Here is a 25404-nt window from a genome sequence, read left to right as displayed (position 1 = left end):
AGTTTAAATTGGTTGCCATTTTTTGCTTCATGGATGAAAGGAGCGTACTTAGAGGATGATCAAGGCTTCTTTGGATTATGCTGGATTACAAATTTTAGTGGTATATTATGAATTAATTAGTGAACTCGCAAAAATGTAGCCTAAAATCTAATTGTTTAAATTATTAAAAAAATATAATAATTTTGAGTGTTTCAAAGAAAGTAAATTAAGAAAGTTAAAGGTTTAATGGACATATTTTATATTGTCTCAGTGATTTCCTGAGTAGAGAAATATACAAAGTAGTGTACATGTGGCTCTGTAATTCTATTATAGGTTAAAGTAACTTAAAGCAAAATACTTCACAAGCATGTTGTGCCTTTTGTACTGTTTATGGAAACACTGAATAATTCCTGATGAGCTATGTTTTTTCACTGTTATGTATGTCATTAAGTAATGGATGTCTATGCCCGTTCTGCTTTCAAAGGAAAAAAAGGAGAAAGAAGAACCTGTAAGTTCTGCTTTTCTGATAGTAAAATAGTGCTTTCTGATTTTTCAATCTAGTAAGTTACACTGCTTATGAACTCCTTCAAGCAGTTACTTTCTGTGTCTAAATTGCATATATTTAGCATCTGACAATGATAGTTGTTGCATTAGAAAACTATTCAAATTAGCTCCTATTAAATTAAGCCAAACCTTTTAAAAACATGTTTTGGTCTCTTTTTACATGGCTTGGTTTAAATAAATCTTTGATTAAAAGTACATGAATGTATCATTGACCAGTATCTGGAATCAGATAAAAGTAAAGCTGTAATAAGAGGCCTTAGATAACTAACACATGAGCTTTAATGATTCTGAACAAAATAAAAGGAATTTGTAAAGGAGAAGCTGATTACCATCAGTAGGCTCAAACACTATTTTACTGTGTGAAGCTGTAAAAAGGGAATTATTGAAAATAGGACTCTCTTGGTGGATGGATTTGGCACGTTCCTAGAAACAGATCTCAGTTTGTGATAAGAAGCTCATTCCCAGGTGTGAAAGGAAAGCTCATGGTTTTAACTTGGTGACTTTACAGTAGCAGAACTTAATAGTTTGTCAACTATTTTGTTGAAATGCTCTAGTCCTTTGATGTTAGATCCTCTGCTGCATCATGCGCTTCATAGCATAATAAAGCATTGTTTCAAAAGTTATTTCATACAGGTTTATTTCATGCAGGCTTACTGCAAAGGAGGCCTCCCCAAATCTGATTTAGCAGGTTGTAAGTGGTCCTAGTAGCAGGAACATGGTGCAGTATCTGGAGCTGGCCTTGCACGCTGCCAGCTCAGATCTGGTGAGGTTTATTAGTTCAGGCTCTGTGCCATGCTGGAGCAGTTAAATGGCTCCTGGAACTGTTCTGACCTGGCAGCTATACTGCAGCATTCACGCAGGGTTTTGTCTGAGCTGACAAACCAGGCAAGATCTGACCTGGCCCAGTGCTACAGTGCTTTGATGTCTCTGCGTCCGTGGCATGGTTGGTCTGCAGCCCATATAAGATGTCTGTAAAGAATTGAGAGATTTCTGAAAAACGTAGACATTAACTCTTCTCTGTGCACAGAGAATATCTACTGTTGCTTTTGACAGTAGATGCAGCTTTGATTATTTTCTAGAGCTTGCAGTATAAATGGTCTTTTTGGAGGCTGAAGTTTTACACTGTGACCAAGTTTCAGGCTTAAGAGAGGAAGTAAAGTTGCGTAGCTAACATACAGGGTATGAGAACATCTCTGTCTGGATGCTGTCAGTCTTAGGAATAAAAATACAAAGTCCTGGCACTTTGCATGCCACACACTGCATTATCTGCTGAGCCATCTGGTTGGCACAGCTTTTTAACTTGCCTGGCTCTTCTTCACTTTCAAATATGTATGCTGTGATTTGAGTACTTGTATGTATACAGGGGCCCGGTTTGCTGGGCTCTGGATTTTTCTGTCTCTTCAGACAAAACAAGCACACAAAGATGTGTCTGAAGACAAATTGAAGCAACTTTGTGATTATTAGAAGGGAGGAAATATTAAGTGGTAGATACAAAAAAAGCCGGAACTCTGTCAGTTAATTTTAGCTACTTTCCTCTGTGAAGAGGAGTCAACGGTTGGTAACATCATTGTAGTGAATAACAGTGAGAGAACCAAGCAAAACTCAGGGTGTATTATCTCTCTCCATTTTGTGATTTGTGATGCTTTCCCTGGTACTCAAGTTACTCTGTTATTGGGCTTCCTCTCACAAAATACCTAATGGCTCTATTTAGCCACATTGACCTAATTATTCATATTTTTTCTTCAACATGTTTTCTAATTTTTCACCACTTCCTCTACATGATGCTTTCTTATTTTTCTGAGGTAACAGACTGCGTGGATGTGTACATGTAGAATTGAAAAGATACCAAGTTTGAGTCCTGTATATTGTTAAGTATTCTGTCTTAGATATTCCTACATTTGTCTTTTGCTTTTTTCTCTTTGGATTAGCATTTCTGTGATACTTACAGAGACATTAAAAATATTACTTGTTTAGGTTTTCTGTATGTTCTTTGACCTATGAAGTCACAAATAAGAAAGACTGAGAATTCCATATTTTTTTTTTTCTTTTGAACTTCATTTTGAGGTCTATTTCATATTCTGAAATAAATGCTAAGAAAGAATACATTTACATTGGAAGAATGTAATATAGGTTTGCTTTTCTTTTTCCTACAAAATCAGAATATTGTTGCTTTCTGAAGTGAGTTCGTGCTAGTCTCCCATGTTTTATTACTTATCCCAAGTCATTTTACAAAACCTTGGCTACATACCTGCTTTCTGCCTTGTGCTATCCTGTTTATTAAGGTGGGCTTGCATAGTTTAAAAGTCAGTCAAGAAACTAGGAGAAGCTGCAGGAATAGCGTTGTATGTGGTAGTAAAGGGTACACGATGACAGGCTTGTGTGTTGAGGTTTAGATCAGTCATTGTCTGTAAAACCTATTTCCATGTCCCAGCATTATGAAAATAAATTCATCCAGTGAACTGAATTAATTTATTGCCATTTTCTAGATTATGCTGCTTGCAGAAAAGATGATATAATAGTCCTACGTCTTTCAAATAATTTGACTGCTTAGTCAAATTTACTGGTAAGGAAAGGAAAAAAAAAAAGCAAATAAGAAAGGAAATACTTTGGAGGTACTATGTTTAAAACAGCTATGAACCAAAGGAATGTTAAAGATGAAGGGTTGAGAACTAGAATTAACATGAAAAGGTAAAATTAATTGGAACACAGAGTAGTTTTGCATTTGAAAATCTAAAACTGTTGAAAGCTTAAATTTTGCAGCAGATTTATCTCTACTGCTTACATCTTTGATGTTGGTAAAATAAATTTGAACCTCAAAGCTGAGTCAGCTTTATGTGCAGGTATACTGAAGAGAACTCTAATATTTAGGTTGCTTTCTAAGGGAAGGCAGATGTGAGTTTTGTATGTTTTCAACCACTTGGGTGGCTTAGTGGTTTTAAGTCCCTGAAGGCCAAAAATAATTGCATAGCATGTATGATAGGGGAGCTAGCCCTACAAGCTGAACAAGCAGTAGCAGTTGGTAGATTTGGGTTGGTGTGAGTTGGTCCTGCAGGTGTGCATTTAAGTTTTGGTGTTTTGTAACTGTTATGTGGGTTGTTCTGGTATAATGAACGTTAATGTGTATGGATTATAGAAATTACAGAACAGAATTCTCAAGCATAACAAGTAAGCCTTTTATAGATATTACAGGAAAGAATTTTGGAGCATGACATTTCAAAATGCTAATTTCTTTGAAGCTGTGTGGACTGACCTGTATGCCATCATTTCAATTCTAGCCACATCATGTCAGTGCTTTAGACCAATACACCTTAAGCTTTCACCATCTTCACTGATATCTTAAGAGGTCTTTTGAAGATTCAATCAAAATACTTCTGTCTTCAATTAATGTGTGACTCCAGAATCATTAATCTCTAGCAGATGTTTCAAGGTCATCTTTTTTTTTTTTTTCTTCATATAGAACCTATGTAATTACCAGAGAATAAAACTATGGTGCTGTGCAGGAAATACAACTTTCTATAAAGATGCATAGCTCTGTCTGACAGAACTGCCAAGATAATGTTCTGCAGCCACCGTTGCTTCTTGCAACATTGCTGTCTGATCTCAGAAATAGGAGGGTGGAGTGGGCTAAGGAGGCAGTAGCTACGGAAATCAGCTGGTGTTGAAGGGTGTTCTAGTGTGCTAACTTTTGGTATGATGCAGGTACTGGAGAGGGACTTTGAAACTTGAAATGTCTGGGTGATGCTGGGAGTGAAGGGAGATAGAATAATGTGATGTTCATGGTCTATATATGTATAAAGGACCACCTGAAGTTCTGGGATGAGGACAGCAGTGGCAGTGCCATTGATCAGGCACAATATTGAGTAAAGCAGTTGCAGCTTATCTGTGCAGGAAATGGAGCATTTATAGATGCTACCCTGAAGCTGAGCAAAGAATTCACACACTATTTTTAGGACTTACTTGAGCTTTTTCACTTCTGTTTCAAGTAGCATGTGCTTTTTTGCATTTGTGTTCAATAACAAAGCAGAACAAAATGCTACTGATTAAGAAATGTTAAGAAAAATCATTATTTTCTTTTTTTCCACTGGAAAGAAGCAGCAAGATAGGGAGGGATAACAATATGTAGTATATGCCTAATGCATTTCCAGATACTGGTTGGCTGCTGTGCTGATGTGGGGCAGGACCACAAATGCAACACAATTTTCAAGTAACAGATAAAAATAAGAGGGGTCTAGTTGAACAGGAGGTACACTGCGTTATTAAATGGCTGTGATGGAATTTGATCAGTGGAATTACATACTGGAAAAATATACTCCATCGTGCATATATGCCATTGCTAAATAGGTCAGAAGCTGACGTTTATATGGTGCATTTCTTACTGAAGGGAAATGAGGGTCCTTTTCATAGTTTTGAGTAGCTTTTGAGTTCCTATGGAAATCACTGGGTTTTCATTTTTATTCTTCAAAAGGGTGTGCTGCTGCTGCTGTTGCTGTTACTATTATTATTGGCATTATTGAGAGGCCTTACTAGGCCCAGGAGATACCTATTCACAGTTTCATCAGTACAGTACATAAGCTGCTTTGAGCTTATGTGTGGATAACCTTTTGACTTCATAAAGTTCTAAATGTTGATTTGTATGAAATTTCATTTAGCCACAGATTTTTTTTTTCAATTTTAAGTGTACTAACTGGGTTTAGATTTTTTTAAAATAACATATATCATTTAGCTAAATGGAGCTGTAGATAAGGTGGTGCCTTGTTGGCAGGAAGGGCAGTTTTCATTACTTTAATTGTGTGATTTGTCAGGATTTTCAGCTTTTTATAAATGCTGTAGTGTTATATGACAGAATTAAAAGGATTTAGAATAGAAGGAGTTTAAGAAAAAGACTTTGCAACAGGATTTCAATACTCTTTGTATCTGAGGGATTTAGCTAGCTGTTTTTCATTTCAATCATCCTGCTGCATTTTGTTAAACACTGTGTGTGGAGCAGGTGTGTACAACGTCAGTATATCGCACATGCAAATAAACACAATTTTACAAATAAAAATTAATCTGCCATAACTTGGAGGATTAAATCCCAGGGCAGAACTAGAAAGGGTTGCTGACTCCATTAAGCATTGCAGAGAACAGCACATGTCGCTTTTTGCAATCTCATGAATGGGACCGCTATTAACCTGATTTAATACCCTGCAGAGTCCTCAAAATAATGATCTTGTTCTACAATATTAATATTTACATTCTGAAAGTATATATTTGAAGTAGCAAATGGATATTATTATTTTTTTTAAATGAAGGCCTCAATCATTACAGACTGAAATCAGAAGTTTAAGCACCTATTGTATAAATTTCGCAAATCTGTACTGTGGGTATTAAAAACTGGTATTCCTTTTGATATTGTGCTGTTGTTTCCCTTTACTCCTCACCACCTTTCTTCTCCTTGCGCCCCCTTCCTTGTTGTTAAACTTAGAACTAGACCATAAAGAAACATATGAATTCATGTCCTGATATATCCTCGTGGGGAAAAAGAAAAAAAAAAAAGAAAATACAGTTAAATACTTAAGGTAAAATCCTGGCTCTGCTTAAATCAATGTCGGAACTCCTAGTAGTCAGCATTTCACCGTTAATGCTGAGAGACTAGCTAAGTGAACAGAAACAAATGGAGTTCATCTGTTACTTGTACTGAAGAAAACAAATTGGTTGCCAGGTTCAGACTATAGGTTTCATTTATCAATTTACAGGTCAGTACATACAGTACAGGTATGACTCATAAAAGACCTTGGAATAATAGGAATAAAAGGAAAATACATTTGGAGCTACTTGTAAAGCTATTGTTGATGGTGAAATTATTGACGTGACCCATTTGATGTTATAAATACCCAAATGTGTAGGAGGGAAGACTTATCCTTGTACGGATGAGAGTACTGAACAGTTTTTGTTACAAATTAATTGCAGGTACCTGAGTTATTAATAATTAACAGAGTCTGTTATGTGAAAATTTATATTGTTAATTGTTGTGCCTTTCTGAATAATTGATTTAGTGCAGCACACCAGTATTTGTGAATTAAATTTTGAACAGACTATATCACTAATATTCTTTATAGATCAAAGGGTTTGGTGTACACTGGAGAAAAAAAATAAAATTCCATTATTCACCACACACATGCATAACTATAGATAGATAATTAAAAAGGCAAAGGTTGAAAGAAAACAGAGGAAATTTAGTAGTGGTGGTGGTAGTGGTTTTTCTGTTATTTAAATTGGGTAGAAGCATACATTGAAATTCAGTAAAATGTTCACAAAGTAGAAGAGAGATTTTTGACTCAATTTTAGTTTTATTTCTGTTTACATAGCAATAAGGTGAAGTTTTAAAAACCTTTAAAATACAATTTAAAAAGTGTGGTGTATTTAACAATTTCATGGTTCTGGAGTGAAGGTGTGACTGCACTTTGGCAAGACAAAGGACTGGTTTTAATTGCCTAGCTCTGGTGCCAGCAGTGGCGGCACACATGGACCCCTGGGCAGGCAGAACTATCTCAGCGGCTGAACTGGAGCAGAGGACAAGCCCATGCCAAACTACTGCTGGCGCTATGCTGGTTGTTGGTGAAGCTAATCTTAAAAGTAGATTAAAAACACTGAAAAGTGTTCTCACTTTGAGTGAACAAGTAGGCATACCCTGAGTCTTGCTGGAAGTTGCTGGAGATTGCTTTCTTAGAGACTTAAATCGCATGGTGGCAAAACTTACTAAAGACTAATTTCATCTTGTATTTTCTTAGGTGCAGGGCATGGGCTGTAAGCATGGCCGTGCTTTGGGAAAACACCGGCAGCCCCCCTTGTCACGTGCTAAAGAGTGGCTGCTCTTAAGCTGCGCTCTTACAGCTGATGCTGTTATACTCCATTTATACCTCAGTAGTAGAAATTGGAAACCAATGTATGAAACCCATGCAGAGCTGATGACAGCCTTATTACAGACAGCTTTTATAAAACAATGAAAAATCAGCAAGCGTTAGTTGTTACAGTTACTGAATCCTTAACCCCAACTGAAATTAATAGAAAATAACTCCAAAATCCTGACCAGATTTTGCTACTTGTTACTCATTGACATCTCTTTCAAAAACAGTTCTTCTGGTGTTCATGACTCTGACTGTTATTTTCATTTTTATCACTAATCTTGTACAGGCTAAGAGTTGTATTATGTATCCAATATCCTTCCAATATGTTGAGCCCCCACAGCATACACACCTGTATTTTGAAAAGTAACACAAAGTGTAGATAGTGAATTGCTTTTTCTTGTTTTCCCTCTTATTAGGTGCTCAGAAATGTGATAATTTTTCTGAGAAGCGGCCTCTTCTTGGTGTGTGCAAAAGCATCGGATCTTCTGGGTAAGAACGTTTTTTGTGAATAAAGTCTTACGTATAAAATGTAATATAATCTAAAAACCCCCAGTAGATGACATTTTTAAAGCTCTATTCCCATTTTGCTCATGGGATGACGCTGTGAAGTGCTCTTCAAGTTTGGGGTTTTTTCAGTGTGTCAGCACACATTTGCCTATGACTTAAGCTTTTTTAAAAGGAATAAAAAATAGAGACTCTTGATATAAAATAGATGAAGTATTTTACGTTTATTTTGCTCTCAGTGTGATCATGATTTTATGATTAGCCTTTTCAGATATTAATTCTGGACAGATTTATTACTGAGAAGTGTCTAAAGCAGTCACTGTGTCTTAAAAAGTAATTAAAGATGCTTTCAACCAGCAGTCATATACCAAATGAATTGCAAGCACCAAGCAATTTCATTGTTACAGCCGCTCACTGTTTATTAACAAAATACATGTTAAACCTAATTCTTTGAGTTAGAAAAATAGCTTAACACACTTGTCCTCTGTGGACAGTATTGTTCTATCACTCATCTTATAAAAGAGGACCTTAAGATATTTTATGTGTGTTTGATATGTTAATTCAGACAATGCGAATGATTTATAGCTATATCTACAGGAAAATATTTGCTTTTCGAGGGTAATCCTCTACACAAGCGAATCAAAGCGTAAACAGTTGATGTAAAACTTCTTACAGTAGTAAGCCTAATCCTGTGCTGCACCTTTTTCAATTAAGTATTTAATTACTCTGGGTGTGGAGGCAGACTATCAAGTCTGTAAATTTCTCTGTATGTATTGTTACTGTGTTGAAGTAGAATATTAATGTTAGCTGACTTAAATGTTGAAAAGAAAAAACATGTAGGGCAGAGAACTGAAATGTGTTTCTATTGATTTTTTTTTTTTTACAACTTGCAAAACTATTTGTGGTGACTTTTCTCCTTTTTCCCCAGCTCTGTAAGTGTATGTAACCTCATGAATAACTTTTTCTAAATAAGAGTTCATGTAACCAGAGATGCAATTAGTGCTCTTGCAGGAGTTTCTGTCTTAATCTAAACAGTGTATTTATTTATGTAAAGGATATGTTGGATGGAAAAAAACTTACCTCAACTTCTAAAGCAAGGGTATGAAGGAATCTGAGAAATGAACAAACTATAAAGATTATTATTTTCAGTTTTTTATTGTATTCCTCAGTTAATGAAAATTAATTCAAAGATTACTGCTAGTTTCTGCTTTTTTACAAAAAAAGCTCATACGTTTTCAGAATGAATGGATAGGTTTGTGTTACTACTTATCAGTAGTTAAATAGCTACAAATAGAAGATTTTTAAATCGGGCTTTCCCGTGACCAGAAGACTGACTAGCACATCATTAAAAAAAGGGACTGTGCCACAAGCTCTCGCTTACCCTTTTAATAAAGCACTAGTTTGCTCATGGTGGTAAACCTTAACAGAAAATTCTGAAACACTTTCTTTCTACCTTTACTGTTCATTGCAATTTATTTTTGAAAGAGTTCTTACAAATTACCTATTTTGTCAGTAGCTTTCTGGTTAAGAGTTCTTTGATAGTTTGCCCTCAACTGGAGTCACACTCCTTTTAAATTGGCTCAAGTGTCGCACTTGTTTTTTCTTCAGTTACATTCATAGATCATTTGATTACATTTCTATAATGACTGTTATGCATAAAAAAGAACCTGTGTAGAACACTAAAATAGCTGTGTTACAAATGGCCTCTGAACCTGAATCACAATTATAGTTCTGTTTTTAATTTGAATTTTTTTGCTTAACATTGTTTCCTGTATATCTTAATGGTTGTGGACAGATGAAACACCTTGTTTAATCATATCTGAAGAAAATACTACATTTATTCTAGAGCGTTTATTCTAAAGTGCTTGATATTTTCACTACAGTCATCTCCTCACCTACTCTGGAGATTGTTGGCTATGGCATGAAATACTGCAGCTGTCAGCATGCTACAACGAAAGGGCAGGTAATAGGGAGCCTATTCTGCCTACTGAAACGGCAGGAGAAATAATTGGTGAAATGAGGTAGCACTGACACTAAAATACTTCCCATTGAGCAGAAAGGTAAACAGAGGGCCTAAAAGACTGAATGATTTTCTGAAAAGCAACTAGTTCAAAACAAACCCAGGAGTGAAATCCAGTCTTCCAACACACAGTCTGTTATGCTGATACATTAAACTGGTAGAGATTGGACATGGTTCTGACAACAGCACTAGTGTCCTTACCTTTGCAAGACGTCATCTCAAAAGGAAACAATTCCATCACTACAGCCTCCCTGCTCTTGTACCCATCCTCACTGGGACACCAGGTTGTCACTTTTTTAGAGGAGAAGTGCGTGACCTGAAGTGCTTCTGCTACTTCCAACAGTCCTCTGGGTTTCTCCGATTCAGATTTTACCCAGGTGATTGTCTAAAAATCTGTCAGAATCATTACCAAGGAGAATGATTCTGGGGCAAAAGAAGTTTGATCTCTTCAGCCTTGATGATCATTTGCATTTTCCTTAGCAATTCTTCAGAATTTCTGATTTATGGTTGCTCTGCTCAAATTTGTGACAATTATTACTCTTTTTTTGGAACATCCCCAGTAATTTTGACATTTCCAAATAAGGTGGGATTTTTTGTTTTCTGTTTATTAATAAATAAGGGGTATGGTTAACATTTTGGAAGATCTGGTGGCTGACACCATGACTTATTGTTGAGGAATATTTCTGGACCCTGCTGTGTCTGGAGGCAGTACTCTAAATTCTTTTCCCTGGCAATCATTTATATAGAATCTATTTTCAGCAGCTCTTCTAGAAAGTACTTTGGAGTTGTTAATTTTTTTGGATGGAAGGTGAAGAATAAATGTATTTTGCACCTGACCTGTGATAAAACCTCAGTAGGTTATTAACTCTTCATTACAGTTTAGGAGTTGCTGTAAATTATCGCATGCTATTCTTGATCATAAGAAAACATGTTAGAACTATTACTTATATGTAATATATACTGTAATACATACATATATAGATTTTTAAACGTATATGTTAGAACTATATGATAGGTGAGTGATTCTACTTACAAATATGTGGATATTCTTCATGATTTTATGGTTCTGTATGTGTGTTCAAATGCATAAATTTTTTTGAGAAATTTGAATTCAGCAGATATCAAAATGTCATGAGCAAGTTTTAAGTGTTAAAGATGCTGAACCATTGAAGGAATACAGATCTGATAAAATATAGTTTTTATCTAGATCCACTGCACTGTCATTTAATCGTATTTTATCTTTCAGGTCTGTATGAATGAGATACTGACACATTCAAGTTAGGAGCTGGGATTTCCTGGTTCTGACCACTAGTCTGCATTAGTGGTTACCATCAGGAAATTCTTCTCTTTTCCTTTAGCTGTAAAGTAAATACACTATAATGAGGGAAATATGATAAAAAGGTATTATTTTTAATGTAGAACATTTATCAATCTGGAATCCAAAGAATTTTCAAGTAGTCATGAACTAATAACTTAAAAAGTATCATTTATATTGAATAATTTCAGTATTTTTAGCTGTCTGTCTAATGTGCCATGTACTTTAATAGTAAGAATTTAATGAGTAATTTTGTGTCTGATAAGATGCTAGGACTTCTTTCCTTCATTATGGAACAAAGATAGTTATAAAAATAATTAATGCAAAATAATGTTCGCCTAAAATGAATATTTAGATTTATGTTTCATTCCTGAAAATATTTTTGTTGTCATTTGCACAGTGAAAGGTCTCTTTGGTAACTTAGTAATACAATAGTTTACCACGAAGATCCCCTAATATTTTACGGAATGACAGATTTTTGACAGGTCTAAAAATATCTTATTAATTTTTGGTATGTCTCCCACAGATTTAACAATGTATTTACTTAGAAATCAACTTCTGGGTAATTTGGTGTGGGGGTTGCATCTCTTTTGTAATGTAATCTAATACCGTAGTCGTTGAAATAATATATAACTGATAAAACATACGTACCTTTGAATATCAGTATTAAGATCTTAAGGTTAAGTTTAATATTTCTTAATTTTAGATTTTAAACGCTTTGTGGAACCTGCCTTAAAAAAAATTTACTGCTTCTAAAACTTCAAACTTGGCACTTTGAAACTAATACCTGGCATGTGCTTTATGTAAAAATTCTGTAGAGAGCTATGCAGCACCAATCTTAATCCTTGTATTCCCCTCAATGAGTATTTTACCAGGGGAGATTAAATTTGTGTTTTCTCAACTTTTCCCTTGTATCTGAGTTTCTGACTAGGTTTTGGTACACACATTTTTGTATTTTAAAAGTCAAATTTTCCATCTAGTAAAACAACTGAAATGTGTAGCATGGGGGTTGGACTAGGCGATCTTTAAAGGACCCCTTCCAACCCAAACCATTCCATGATTCACTATATAATCTTTTCAAAACAATAGTTTTAGAACCCCCGAAGAAGGATGCAGTCTTGACACTTAAATGGGAAACAGATTGTGTTTTTTGGCTGATACTACTGTACTAGTTTAGATGTTGGTTCAGTCAACTTCAGTCTTAGATTACAAGATTTGCAAATTAAAGGAAAACCAAAAAGGAACATTTGCAAATTTTGTGGAGATTTGTAGAGGCATGCTTACTTTGTTCATGGTGATAAGATAAATAAATCTTTGTACCAAAACCCAACAGTTCATTTTGTGTGTGTATCAGTTAATGAATTTTTTAGGTGGCGAAACATCAATCTGTAAATTGAGAGAATTCCACCACCACCGCCACCCCTGGCAAAACAACAACAAAAAGTAGTGGTGGCCGCAAAACTTCATGGCAGACCTAGTGAATGTGTGATGTTTGGAGCTACTCAGTTTAAAGATAATTGGGTGAGACCAATTGCATGAAATGGAAATATCTTCCTGTTTTCCACGTATGGGTTGTTGAAACCATAGTTTGGAACCTACTGGATCTGTAGAACACCTTCAAATACACCAAAATACATGCTTTTTGTTCTCCTTGAATTTAAATGTACTGATACCTTTAATTTAAGTAAATGCTTCATATTAGCTAATTGAGAACTTTGAGGGGAAATTGACCAGTATAATTTTGGTTTATTTTAGATTATTAAGAAAGAAGACATGGTTTAGAGAGTGATTCCAGATTTGCCTTTCAGTAGATGATATAGGTTACAAGAAAGCTAACAAAATAGAGCTGACTGTGCCAGTAGGAAAAAAAACCCAAAAGGCACGTATGTAGGTGCAGAGAAAAGGAGAGGGGAGCAGGGAAGACAGAGATGAATAACTGCAGCATCCTACATATGAAACCACCTCTCCTGAGTACAGAATGTTTTAAATTCTTTAAACCCCAGTATCTACCTTTCCTCAAATGCCAAGTGTTCTGATGACTCAAGTGTTTACCCCATTGTGCTTAATTATGAGTTACCAAACTTTGTTGCTACTCTGAATTTTTTCTTTTGTTTTTCTTTTTGTTTTCCTTATTAGCTAAGCAGTTTATTATACATAGGGGACAAAATCCTTGTAGTGAAATGCATACCAGTCTTGGTAATGAATTATATCAGTAGAGCTGTGGTTTTACAGCAGGTTAGGCTTTAGACTATAGCTCTGTGATTGACTGACGAGCAGCAAAGAGAGCTTAAAATTCCTACTCACCTGTGCTTGTGCCGCTGCCTCTGCGCTTCTGCTTTCTGCATCCCTGGGCTGCATCACTTCGGTTGGTTGTAGAACCATACAGAAAAGGAGATGAGAGAAATAATCAAAGTAAAAAAATAATGCTCCAATTTTGTTTTTTAATGCTATGGATTATTTCAGTCACCTGGCTTACAAACAATTGCATGCAAAATTGCAAGGTGCAGCTGACAACGTAGTTGATTGTAGCATGAAGGTGGGAATGAGCACAGAGGATGGAATTTCCTAGGTTAGCTTTGCTGCTAAAGCTGGTGAACTGTTGTCTCACTTACTTGCTATAATGCTTTATTCTGTTGCCCATCCCTCTTTCAACAGAGCAAAACAAAGAAGGTAGAAATCCTGTAAGTGATTTGTTCCAGCAACCATGTTTCTGGATAGCAGTATTTCATCTTTTGTTAGTGAATCATTCAGGAGGAGATGGGGGTGGGGTGGGGTAAAATCTTGAATATCTTTTTGAAATGCAACCCAGATCTCTAAGCCAGCCTTACAAAAAGTATTTGACACTTTGGTACACGTTTTGTCCAAATAGCCAAATATAGATGCATAAAAGCTTAGGAATGTATGAAATTCTTATGTAGGCATGTATGATAATCAGATAACTATACAAGGTATAGCTAATTGAAAGATCAGTTACAGAAGATTAAAAAGTAAGTGCTTGAGGCTAGTAGACTTTCCAACCTTCTACATTATGGAGAGTAAAGGACCTCAGTCAGTAACCTATGCAGCCAGCCTGTGGCATGTGTTAGGTTTCTAGCATGTATTTTTAGAAAGACATGTGAATTTAATGATGTCAAGTGATGGAAAATTTTGGATGACTTGAAGAATTGGATGGAGATCATTTAAGGGCATAAGAAGCAAGAGGTCATCTTTTTTAATCATAGGAGGAGAAAGGAAATAAGGGCAAGTTAAAGAAAGAGGAGTGGTTGGAGCAAACAAAATGTGTATCTTTGGCTAGCCAGCATTTTTTTCCCCCTGCTGATCAGTTTACATGGCAGCAGACTTTCAGGAAGCATGCTTTATTAACATCGCTACTGTAGATTAAAACTTACTAACTTTAACACAAGTTTAACTCGGGAATGTGTTTGTAGGAATGTTAAGGTTTAGGTAGAAAGCAGCTTTACACAAGTAAGAATAGAAGCAATGCAATTAAAGCATTATATTTTCTCACATCAGTATTGGAAAATCACACGACCCAGTTCCTTATCTGGCAAAGTAATTAGTTAATGCTAGAATCCAGTGCCCAGTTCTAAGCATATGTGGCTGTTAATATTTAAAATTAGCTAGCTGTGAAATGATTTGTCAGAGGCAAATAGCAAAGCCTTCTGGAAGGATCACCCAAGAGAAGGAAATTAGCAATGACGAATGAAGTTCTTGTTCACAGTTCTCACGCTGCTCAGAGTAACTCTCCCTGAAATATTTTTACTGGAATGCTGTTGCAAATGCAGTGGTTATGCCATGGACTCACCTGGCTAAGCCAGAGACTGAATATGCAGTTGAGTGTATAAAGGGTGTATCCACTTAAGATTAAATACGGCGTGTTTTTTTCATATCACACATAAAAATGGGTTGGACAGATGGTTATGATTTTCCATTGTATTGGACATCATGAAATAGGTTTCATGAAGTTCATTAAATATTTGTGGTCTTTTATTGAGGACTACACAAAATTCAGTCATAGTTTCAATCCCTAGCCTTAGTTTTTGAAGACGTTGTGGACGTATAAGTTTAAATTTCTAGAAAGGAAACTTAATTGTTTTTGTTCTAAAAAGTATAGTAGAATATTTTAAGTTGGGTAAAGCTCACACGTTTCTGTTATCTTTGAAGGATTCTGTCCCAAAGGCTCTTGTACTGTTGCAAAACTGTAAAAGATCATTAACTGCAAAGTGTGCCATCCAGTCAACTGCCTTACAAAGATATCCTTCCGTTCTAGCAGATGACTATTATCCTCTCTGGTTATTGCAGGAGAAATCAGTTTAATCTTAACAGGTTGTGTGGTAGCTTTTAAGATTCTGAGAGGTGCAACCCCTGAATAAAGTAGTTTCAATTCCTTTTAGCGATTTGATTGTTGTGTTAGGTGCTAAAGATATTAGTGTTCTTCATCTTAAAAAGAGCTCTTTGAATCCTAGAATTTTTTCTTGTAACTTATTTCTAAAATTATATCCATGTCCTTCCATTATTTTTGCAATGTTGAAGTAATGTTTACTGGTATTTCTGTATGTGTTCTCACAGATTAAAATTTTTGGAGACATGGCTTTAATGGAATAAAGTAGTGTTTCTACTTGTAAATACCGAGGGTAGGAAAGAGCTGTTGTTCTTCTGATATACCAGGTATTTGTCTGAGTGAACTATAGTAAGAAATAATCTTTGAACTATAATGAACTGTTAATCTTGGATCAGAATTGGAAGGAAGAAAATGAGTATTAGGGGTCAAACTTTGACCAGTTGGTGAGAACCATGGGTAGTTTTGACCTTCTAAAGCTTTGATTTATTAAGCTGTAAAAAGATAAACCTTTTCTAAGTGATCCTTGGGATAGTGTGGACGTTTGGGAGAGCAGATTTCCGAGCCGAGGCATAGTTTCATTTTACTGCTGTTCCAACCCCCCGTGCGTGTAATGATACGGGGAGGAGATGGAGGGAAGGAAGTAGCCGTTTGCTAAATGCATAGCCAGACGAAACCAGCTGTAGCACATACCTTCCTTGAGTAACTTGTCAAAAGAAGCACTACAGGGAAAAGATAATGCACAGCGCCATTACAGGCAAAGCTGCTGGTTCCAGGGCCACTTTAAATTCCACTTTAAATTATTAAATACTGTAAACGCTATAAACTTAATTAGAAGAGGAACAAACTCTACAAAGATAAATGTGTTTTCAATATGTTTCTCAGGGAGGGTACAGTAGAAACCAGTGAATGAGAGGAAATTTATTTCTGGCAGCACTCTAGACATGGAACTGTGGTTGAACTTTTTACCCTAATTACGTCCCCACTAATGCCTGCAGCGGTCTGGAATCAAAGTGGCCCTTCAGGCCCTGGAAAGTCTCTGATGTGGCGAGCGTTTGTTGTGTGATGAGGGTTACTTAAGAAAAAACGGAATATTGTGACAGGATTTTTCAAAATTTCTCAGTTACCACCCACCTCACTTGTTGCCTACAAAAATAGAGTAATTGTTTGCATCTGTGTGTTTTTGTCTGTCTTAGAAATAACTGTTATAAATCAATGTGACAGACCCAGAGAACACTTGAGGATTATATTTTCTTTTCTTATATGTGTTAGGGTTATTTCTATGTTATATACTGTAAGAGGGATTTAAAGTATGTTGAAAAATAGTTAGAAATCTCAGGAATATTTAAGTTGTTCTCTTTTTTCTGAGGATACTAACACCATCAGATATTCAGTTCTCAATCAATTCAAAGAAGATGCTATTTAATATGTTTTTTCCTATATGATGGCTGTCACTTCATGTGCGTAGCTTGAGCAGCTAATTGCAAACTGCATTAAGGTACAGCCCTTGTATCTCTATTGTTACACAATTGCTGCCACTTGAGTGATTCACTACAACTTGGCGGTATTTGAACTTTGCATCTGTTACTAAATACTGTTTTCTGTTGCACAGTGGTCTCTCTGGAGTCCTCTTTGCCCTTTTTCTTTTCTTTCCTTCCTTCAATAATATTTAATATACAGAGGAAATACCAAGGGAGTTTGCTGAGCTCAGGCATTCATGTATGGATTAGATTCTGTTACATCTCTGAAATACAGAAAAAGACAATTAAAACACCATAAGTGGAATCCATTAAAAAAATTCAGATATAATTTTTTTCTTTCCTTTAGTTCTGATCTGTTTTTTTGAAGCAGAATGAATATATTTTGGTAGCTTTAAACTCTTAAATCTACAGATAATTTAGAATGCATAATGCAGTACGTTTTCATCAGTAATTCAAAATAAAGGTTTAGAAGACTCCTTCTTTGTGACAAGCTGTAAGGCATGTTCTTCAAAAAAGATCTTGCTTAATCCCCTCTTTCTTTACGTTCTGGCTACATGATATCTTCAGAATATCACCTGAGGAGACCCCTTACTGCATTTTTGGATGGTTGTTCACTAACTTGTTTTTTAAATTAATTGTGATTTAAATTATTAATAGAATATTTGCACAGTATAATTATATCATTTTACAGATGAGGCATTAATAGAATAACACTAAATGTTTAATCAGTTTTGCCTGCACAATGTGAAGGGCCGTATCTCCCATTTCAGCATCTGCTCTATTAGGTGACTGTCTCTGTGGTGAGAATGCAGTTACAGTCTGTGTGCCTTTCCTTAGGAATTGTAAGTCCTCCTGGAAAGACCAGCCACGTTTAACTATGAAATTCCTCCAAAGTTTATGAAAAGTAATCTAGTAAAGGAGGTGGCCATATCAGTGGCTTCACTGAGAGAAAGGCTTTAACATAAGCTAACACTTTTTTTGATGTTAAGCGATTCATATAGGATCTCAATTTTAAGGCTAGTTTAAAGGAAAGCAGGCTATTCGATTTGCTATTCACAGGGCTCCTTGTTCAGAGTAATTCTTTTCAGGTGCTATTTCATAAGTCCAAACCAACTTTCAGTGAGTTCAGTTACAGTGAAAATTCTGCACGTTTCTAGAACGTGATCTGCTGTGTCAAGTCATAAAGTAAATCAAGATGTAAGAACATATAATTAATGGGCACTTGTGAAAATGTTTGCCTACCTGGTGTGACCAGAACCTCATAGAGACTTTGTTGTTCACAGCACTTTAAGTGCTTTAACCATAAGATCTAAGCTTATCTCTGCTTGACTTCAGTCATATGTACTCTAAAACCCTCTAATTCTTTCTTGGAAATGGGATTGTTTCCAAGCGTCTCAAAAACTGTAATTTGAGCCATATACTAGCATATAAACAATTAAGGTTTAGTAGACTCATAAGCAACTGAAAGATGTCTTATAATTATTGCTGTCATGCAATTTGAGGCAGAGGCTACTTAATACAAAGGTGATGAAGTGTTGCACAATCCCATTAGTTTCTGCTTATGTTGTTAATGACACCAACAGCAAACCTATTTTAGATAAAACAGGTTGGTACATGGTTTTGTGTTTAATGTTGAATCCAAAAAGTGGTTTTGCATGGGGGTTGGGATGGCGGGGCAGGCAGGCGTGGAGCTGCTTGCTTAATTTGGCCTTTGTTGGTAGTGATTACATGGGAGATGAGGAGATGCCAACAGGCCTGTCAGAGCCGTGAGTCATAAGGTAAAGCACAGAAAAGAAAAAGGAAATCTGAAATCTAAAGAAATTTGTTACAAGAATCAACAGGAGAAAAATATTTGGTCCTTCATAATACTTTCAGCATGTTAACAGTTGCAATTAAAGATGCCTTTTAAATACTCATTATTAAATACTCAGTCACACACAAGCTGGGGTATTTAACATATGCATATTGCAGAGGAACATGACGCTTTGACAAGAGCTGAGCAAAGATTTGGTCTGTGTTTTTGAAGAAGCTTTGTAGTGCACTTTAGACAGATGAGTTCTGTTGACTGGCAGATTGTTTTTAGGTTTTGGTAGAATTCTTTGTTAAATGTAACCAATAATGACTCAAATATATACCATTAGTGTACATGTGCTGCAGGAATCACCTGCCATCTATATTAACTATGCTATCATCTGATATGCCATCGATCAGAAAGTACTGTCAATAAAAAAAAAAAAAGCCTGAGAATAAAGAAAGAAACTTCAGTATTGATTTGGAATTTTATACATATTGGCAGTGTAAAGCATTTAGGGATAGCTGTGGCTGTAAGGCTGTAAGTGGCTCCACAAAAAGCTTTGTTTGGGTCCTACATGTGCTTGGTGAAGTGTGGCTGGAGCTGAGATATGTCAGCATCAATTTGCTCTCAGTGTTGTGCTCCCAGAAATCTGTTATTTTTCTTTTAAGCTGTGACATTTGTGGCTGTCTCTTGATACGCAAAAATGTTCTACATTTTTTGATTTTTGTCCACGTTGTGTGATCTTGAAGACTAGTGTAGCATTTATTGTAATACAAATCACACACATTTATTTCAGTGGTGAATTCTGCTTCATTTGACAATAGGAAGCAGGACAAGACAACTCTTAAAAATAATTTCATTCTATATTTTTGGAGGAAATATGTCAACCAGATTGTAAGCTTAATCAGCTGACACAGAAATGTTAATCTTTGATAGAGGTGTGACCAATGCAATTGTATTCTACTCAGAAGTTAATCGTCACTCATGCTCTCCAAGATTTACAGAATTGTTTTTTCCAGTTAGGTGTATGTTCATAGAATGATCAAGTACAGCCAGCACAGGTTCGTAACTTTTGTATAAAGGGGCTGTTTAGTTACGCACAAGAACAAAATGTAGTCTGGAATATACCAGAAAAAATTACTCTGATCTGAAAAGTGGAGCTCCAGATGTACTTTCCCTCAGTGATAGCTATGGTCAAGTAAGCTTTGTAGATAAACAAATCTCTTGAGATGCCGCTAATCTTCCTATATTAACTAACTCCAAATATGATGGGACAGCTATGTTTTGTAACATGTGGTATGTCTCAGTGAAGTGGAAAGTGTGTCACACTCTAGTCTCTCTGCAAAAGCATGCCACAGCTGAAAAGCCAGCTTGTGCTGTATTTTACACTTCAGCGACAGGCATGCCACATGCCATAGAATGAAGCAATATAATGCAACTTGCTGCGGTACATAAAGGTGGGTTGTAGGCTATTGTATGGCTTTATTTAGCTTCATGCATTTTGACATTTAAAAAACAAGCAACAAATCTAGAAAATCTCTTCTGATGATGAGAGTGAGTAATGTTGTTACGGGCAGAAAACACAATAGTAGAAACATGTTACATACTGCTGGTAATGCAGAATGTGGGAAGAGCCATCTGCTGCCAAAACTGAAGAGTAATTTGGTGATTGCTAAGCACTTTAGTATTTTTAAGGATTCCCCTTCCCTTTTCTCTTTGAATTGATGGTACTGTTCTTGTACTATCTGTTACAGTAATACCAATATGTGGTAAAACCTCTTAAATTTTCCTCTTCTTGTTGATATATGACACAGTCTTTCTGACACCTCAACTACAGATAGGAAGCAGATGAGCTATTGATTTAATTGAACAAAAGTGGACATAATAGTTGTCAAAAGTACTCAGAACTGAAAAACTGTGATCTCCATCGGTTCAAAACAGCTGTTCCAGAATTGTCAGGAAAAATTGTGATTTCAGATTCTTCCCCCATACAGCCTCAGTAGTGGAAACAACTTTTCACTCTACATTCTGTCAGGGGTTTTGCCTGTCGTAGGAACTGTGGTATGTGATTGAGGGTAACCTCATTGTATCAGCAGTGGCATCTGAGTATTAACCCGAAGTTGCAGATGATGGCAATGTGCAAAACTGGTGAGGGAATGTTTATTTGCATTGCCCTTTAGTAGGCTTGTTTATTGTTTACATTGACATTAATGTTTTGATCTTCATTTATTTAACACAAAATTGTCAGCTCTCTCAACTTGTTCTTTTCCTGTGCCCTGTGTGACAGGCATTTTGCTGCATCTTTTCCGCTGACAGAGCTATGGTAAACTTCAGGAATGGGGAGGGTTTTTGTTGCAGAGGCTGCAGCAGAGAAGCCTGTATCTGTCAGCATCCAGCTAACCACAAATTTGGTGTACGATACTGTGCAAACCGTATAGTGGAAATAGCTTGCCTTTACCCATAGTTAAATAGGAGTCATTGTACAAGAAAACCCTCATAAAATTACATGAGTAGATACCCTGAAAGCGCCTGCATGTGAAGTTCAGAGTAGTGGGTACTCAATTCAGGTAACTGTATTGAATCACTTGTGAACACTTGATATGATTTTAAAATATTTTTTGTTGAGACAGTTAATGCTCTTTGTCTACAGAAACATACCTTAAACATAATTAAAATTGAAAGATCAAAACAAGTATAAGTAAAATGTTAGGTATTATTATTTAATATTTATACTGGTTTGGTCTTTTAAATGAATGTGCAAAGCTTATTTATAGAGTGGTAGATCTCCCTACAGCCATCAGTCTGTTTTTAATGTTATTTTCTTCATTTGTTTAAAAAAACCCCAAACCTCAATCCCCCCGTCCCCCACCCCCTGCCAACTTTAAGTAGCTTTTATGTGGACACTCTTTTTATGTTAAAGCTTTGTTCCCATCTCTCTCTTTTCCCACATTTATCTCTTAGTAGCATTAAGTATAGCTGTATTGCACTTTTAGATTAAACTCAGAACAGTTTAAAAACTGGTATATGCTTTCTATTTTGTTTTAGAAGCTCATTTCTTTGGTGATAATTTTCATGTATTCTGATCTTTTTAAAGAAACAGATGCAGTGTATTAAAGTAGCAGAAAAGTTGTATGCAGGGTTTTTTTCTTACAGAAGGCTATATTAATTTCCAGATGAATTTGCTGATACTAGTTTTCTTTATTCTTGTATGTAATAATTTTGTACTTATCAGCAAGATGGAACGTTCTTAAATATTTCTAAGGGAAAACTTTCTATATATTGCTTATAAAAAAGGGCTTGTTTTCACACCTTTTAAAAAGAAATAGCAACATCTGGAACTATACAGTTCAACATAACTACAGGTTTGGCCCATAGTGCTTTGCTTTGAGCATTTGAAATGTGTCTGAAATTCTCAGATCCGAACTTTAAAAATGGGCTGGAAAGTGTTTTTCACAGATATGAGACTTATGTATTGCCTACTAAAGTTATGATATCTGTCTGGGGGGGAGTCAATATTAAATACGGTCTTCCAGCATCTTGCGGCATTATTAATGCAACCCAGTCTCCTCTTTTTTTTCCTTTACCACCTGTCTCCTTCCTCTAGTGTGTTTTGGATTATAAACCTTTTGAATTAGGACTTTTCTTGCTGTGTGTTTTTTGTGAAGTGCCTTGTATGTTTGTGCCACTGTGATAAATGCTATTTGTGGTGCATGTGTGTAGTATGTCCATTATGCTCTATTGTTATGGTAAGTGGATGCACTTGATCTCCTGGAGGGGAGTGCTGGCCTTGCCACTTACTAGTGGCACTTGACAACTGATTCATGGGATGGTAATTAGAACAGCTTCGCAGGGATCTGTATATCTAACACTCTCCATAGCAAATATCAGCTGGTGAACTGACAAATAAGGATAAAACAGTGGGGAAGAAGCCAGCTTTGAAGCCAACAGAAAATAGGGTAAATACTTTTTTTTTTTTTTTTTTTTAAATGAAAAAAGATTTGTTGGAAGAAACTGAAGCTTACCATCATCTGTAATAGAACTGAGACTGAAATATGTGTAGACAGAAAACAACTTACATTTTCTCCTCAAAATCGGTGAATTCCAAATGTTAATTCATTACCTTAGCTAGCCATATGGAGAGTATAGAAGTAAACAGCATAGCAGTTTGCTGGCATGAAATTAGCTTTTAATAAAAAGTTCTTTAATCTTCTAAAGGTAGACTGTTGCAAATGTTTTGCTTAAGTTAGATACCTTTTGCCATAGCTCTTCAATTAAACTGATAAGTTAACATTATAGAAATATATGTGATTGCCCTTGAAAAGGATAGCGTGTACAGGGCTGGGTAGAACATTTTAAGACCACTTCCAAATGGTGACATATACATAAGGATAGATATGAAGAATAAGACAAAGAAATTACTTGCTTTACAATAAGCTTATTTTAATGTGCTGTTACCATTAAGTATTCTTTGAACTGAGTTACAAAGCTTGTAATCATATGGCAATATAATATATTTAGTTACAAGCTTTGCCTTTTGATGAAATTTAACTTAAGAAGAACTGTTTTTGCTAAAGGTGAAATGTACATAACTTTGGCTTAAATAGCTATGATATGACATGGTTGCTTAACACACTTGCCTGCTCTGATTTATACCTGGGCAGCTAATTATGATAGTACAAATTTTCCTGTAAGCAACAAAGGTTTATACGGTACCACACCTTGCAGTAAACGGTAGTGATTTTCACCTGAGGATAGGGATTTATGTCACTGCAGAGACAGAAAACAAGATGCTGGCAGTTTTCCTGCAGTAGTTTACAACCTTCAAGACCAATGTCAAGCCTCAGGTTCTCTCACAGACCATGACCTGAGTAACGCACGGAGACAGAAACCAGTCCTTCCTGTGTCGTTTCAACAATTAGACTCTACACTATGAAGAAATGCCTTCTTTATGAAGTAACAGAACCAAAATACCATCCTTGAAATCAAAAAAGTAGAAGGAGAAATTATTTATGTGTTTTTTCACCATTAGCATTGCTAATATGTAGGTATCAAGGCTTTAGATATTGTTTTGATCTTTTTCAAGAATTTTCATTGAAAGGCTTTGAAAGAAGTGGTACCTCTGTTCGGAGTTCTTTGCACTGTTTAGCCTACCTGATAGAATGTTGCACAGAAACTGATGCATGTTGACCTTTTATGTTTCCTTTGTTCAAAATAATAGTGGTTTACTTGCACATTGTACAGACAGATGGCTTTACTACTTCTTGTCTAGTGGTCATTTTGGCACCATCACACAAGTCCCATCTTTTTTTTTTTTTTTTTTTTTTTTTTTTCCACACATGAGCAAACAGGGTAGGGTTTGTTTGGTATTCAGGCTGAGACTTGTAGTTTACCTGTAACAAAGTGGTTTCTGCAGAGTTGATGACTTTCAAAAATATGTTTGTTATTTGCCTGTGAGACTGAAGATGGTGAGGTAAGAGGGTAAGATGGAACTTTTTTACTAGACCGATAAGCTGATAAAAATATTTGAGGAAGATGCCGGAGTAAAGTTTGTGTTTCTTGGTATTTAACACAAATATTTTAGTGTTATATCAAATAATTTCCTTCCTTGTATTTAAAGGATTAGATTCAGTAACATGAATCTAAGATTAGTACAGGTTTTTCTTATTTAAAAATAAGTGCTTCCATGCTTCTTGCAATTTGTGGTACACTTAAAATGTCTCTGCTGCTTTGTATTTCACTGCTGCACACACATTGTTGGGAAGTGTCACTTTCTCAGAAATCTTACTCTGCTTTTCCTGACTTTGAATGAATCCGCTAAGTACCATGAGTGAAAGTAAGACACTTACCCGCAGTTTAATTTTCAAGCTTTTATTGTGAAAAGTTGGGATGCAGAGAGCCAGGGAGCTTTAGGGCACTAGATGATGAAAGTCTTGATGAAAGTCTTAATGAAAGCTTATTCTGTAACGGTGTTTAAGGAATAAATAACGCAATCCTTGAATTTTTTTGTTTTATGTTAAAGCTTTCATTCTGGTATGCATTCTCCAGAAAGTAAGTGAGAATACTGCAATACTGAAGAGAGCTCAGAGGGGGACTGCAAATATGCACTAGGGCTGGAAAACAAACCTCACAACTTAAAGCTTAGAAGTCTTTTTCACTTTATTGCAGATTAGACTGGATTGCTTTGGATGGTTACTGACTTATGCAAAAGATAAGTGAATGCAGTGAGCTTTTTTTGTGTTGTGACAGAGACATAAAGCTGAAAAGCAGAATATTACAAATTCTGTCTTGCAATAAGAAGTAATTTCATAAAAATAAAATTATCTAAACGTTGAAACAACTTACCATAAAAATAGAGGACTCATTGTTGCTCAAAGACTTCGAAGACAAGATTAGGTTGCTTGGTAAAAAATAATTTCTTTGAGCTTCTGGGATGTTTTGTGCGTGGCCTGGAAAGAGAAGATGATCCTTCTAGTATTGAAATCTGTTAATCTGAGCAAAACGTCTTCAGGGGCCTTGAGGA

General features: G+C 35.8%; 1 protein-coding gene across 10 annotated transcripts in view; it reads left to right on the top strand.

The window, feature by feature from the left end:
- Window positions 1-25404, top strand: part of BCAS3 (BCAS3 microtubule associated cell migration factor) — a 369883-nt gene that overhangs the window by 19480 nt on the left and 324999 nt on the right. For all 10 annotated transcript variants that reach the window (XM_040618651.1, XM_040618679.1, XM_040618660.1 and 7 more), the window contains exon 7: window positions 7847-7919. In XM_040618651.1, the coding sequence (XP_040474585.1) occupies window positions 7847-7919 (73 nt within the window). The remainder of the gene's footprint in view (window positions 1-7846; window positions 7920-25404) is intronic.

This window comes from Falco naumanni, chromosome 1 (genome assembly GCF_017639655.2).
Source record: "Falco naumanni isolate bFalNau1 chromosome 1, bFalNau1.pat, whole genome shotgun sequence".
Classification (NCBI taxonomy): domain Eukaryota; kingdom Metazoa; phylum Chordata; class Aves; order Falconiformes; family Falconidae; genus Falco; species Falco naumanni.
The sequence above is the reverse complement of the archived record's forward strand: the minus strand, read 5'-3'. Positions and strand labels throughout refer to the sequence as shown.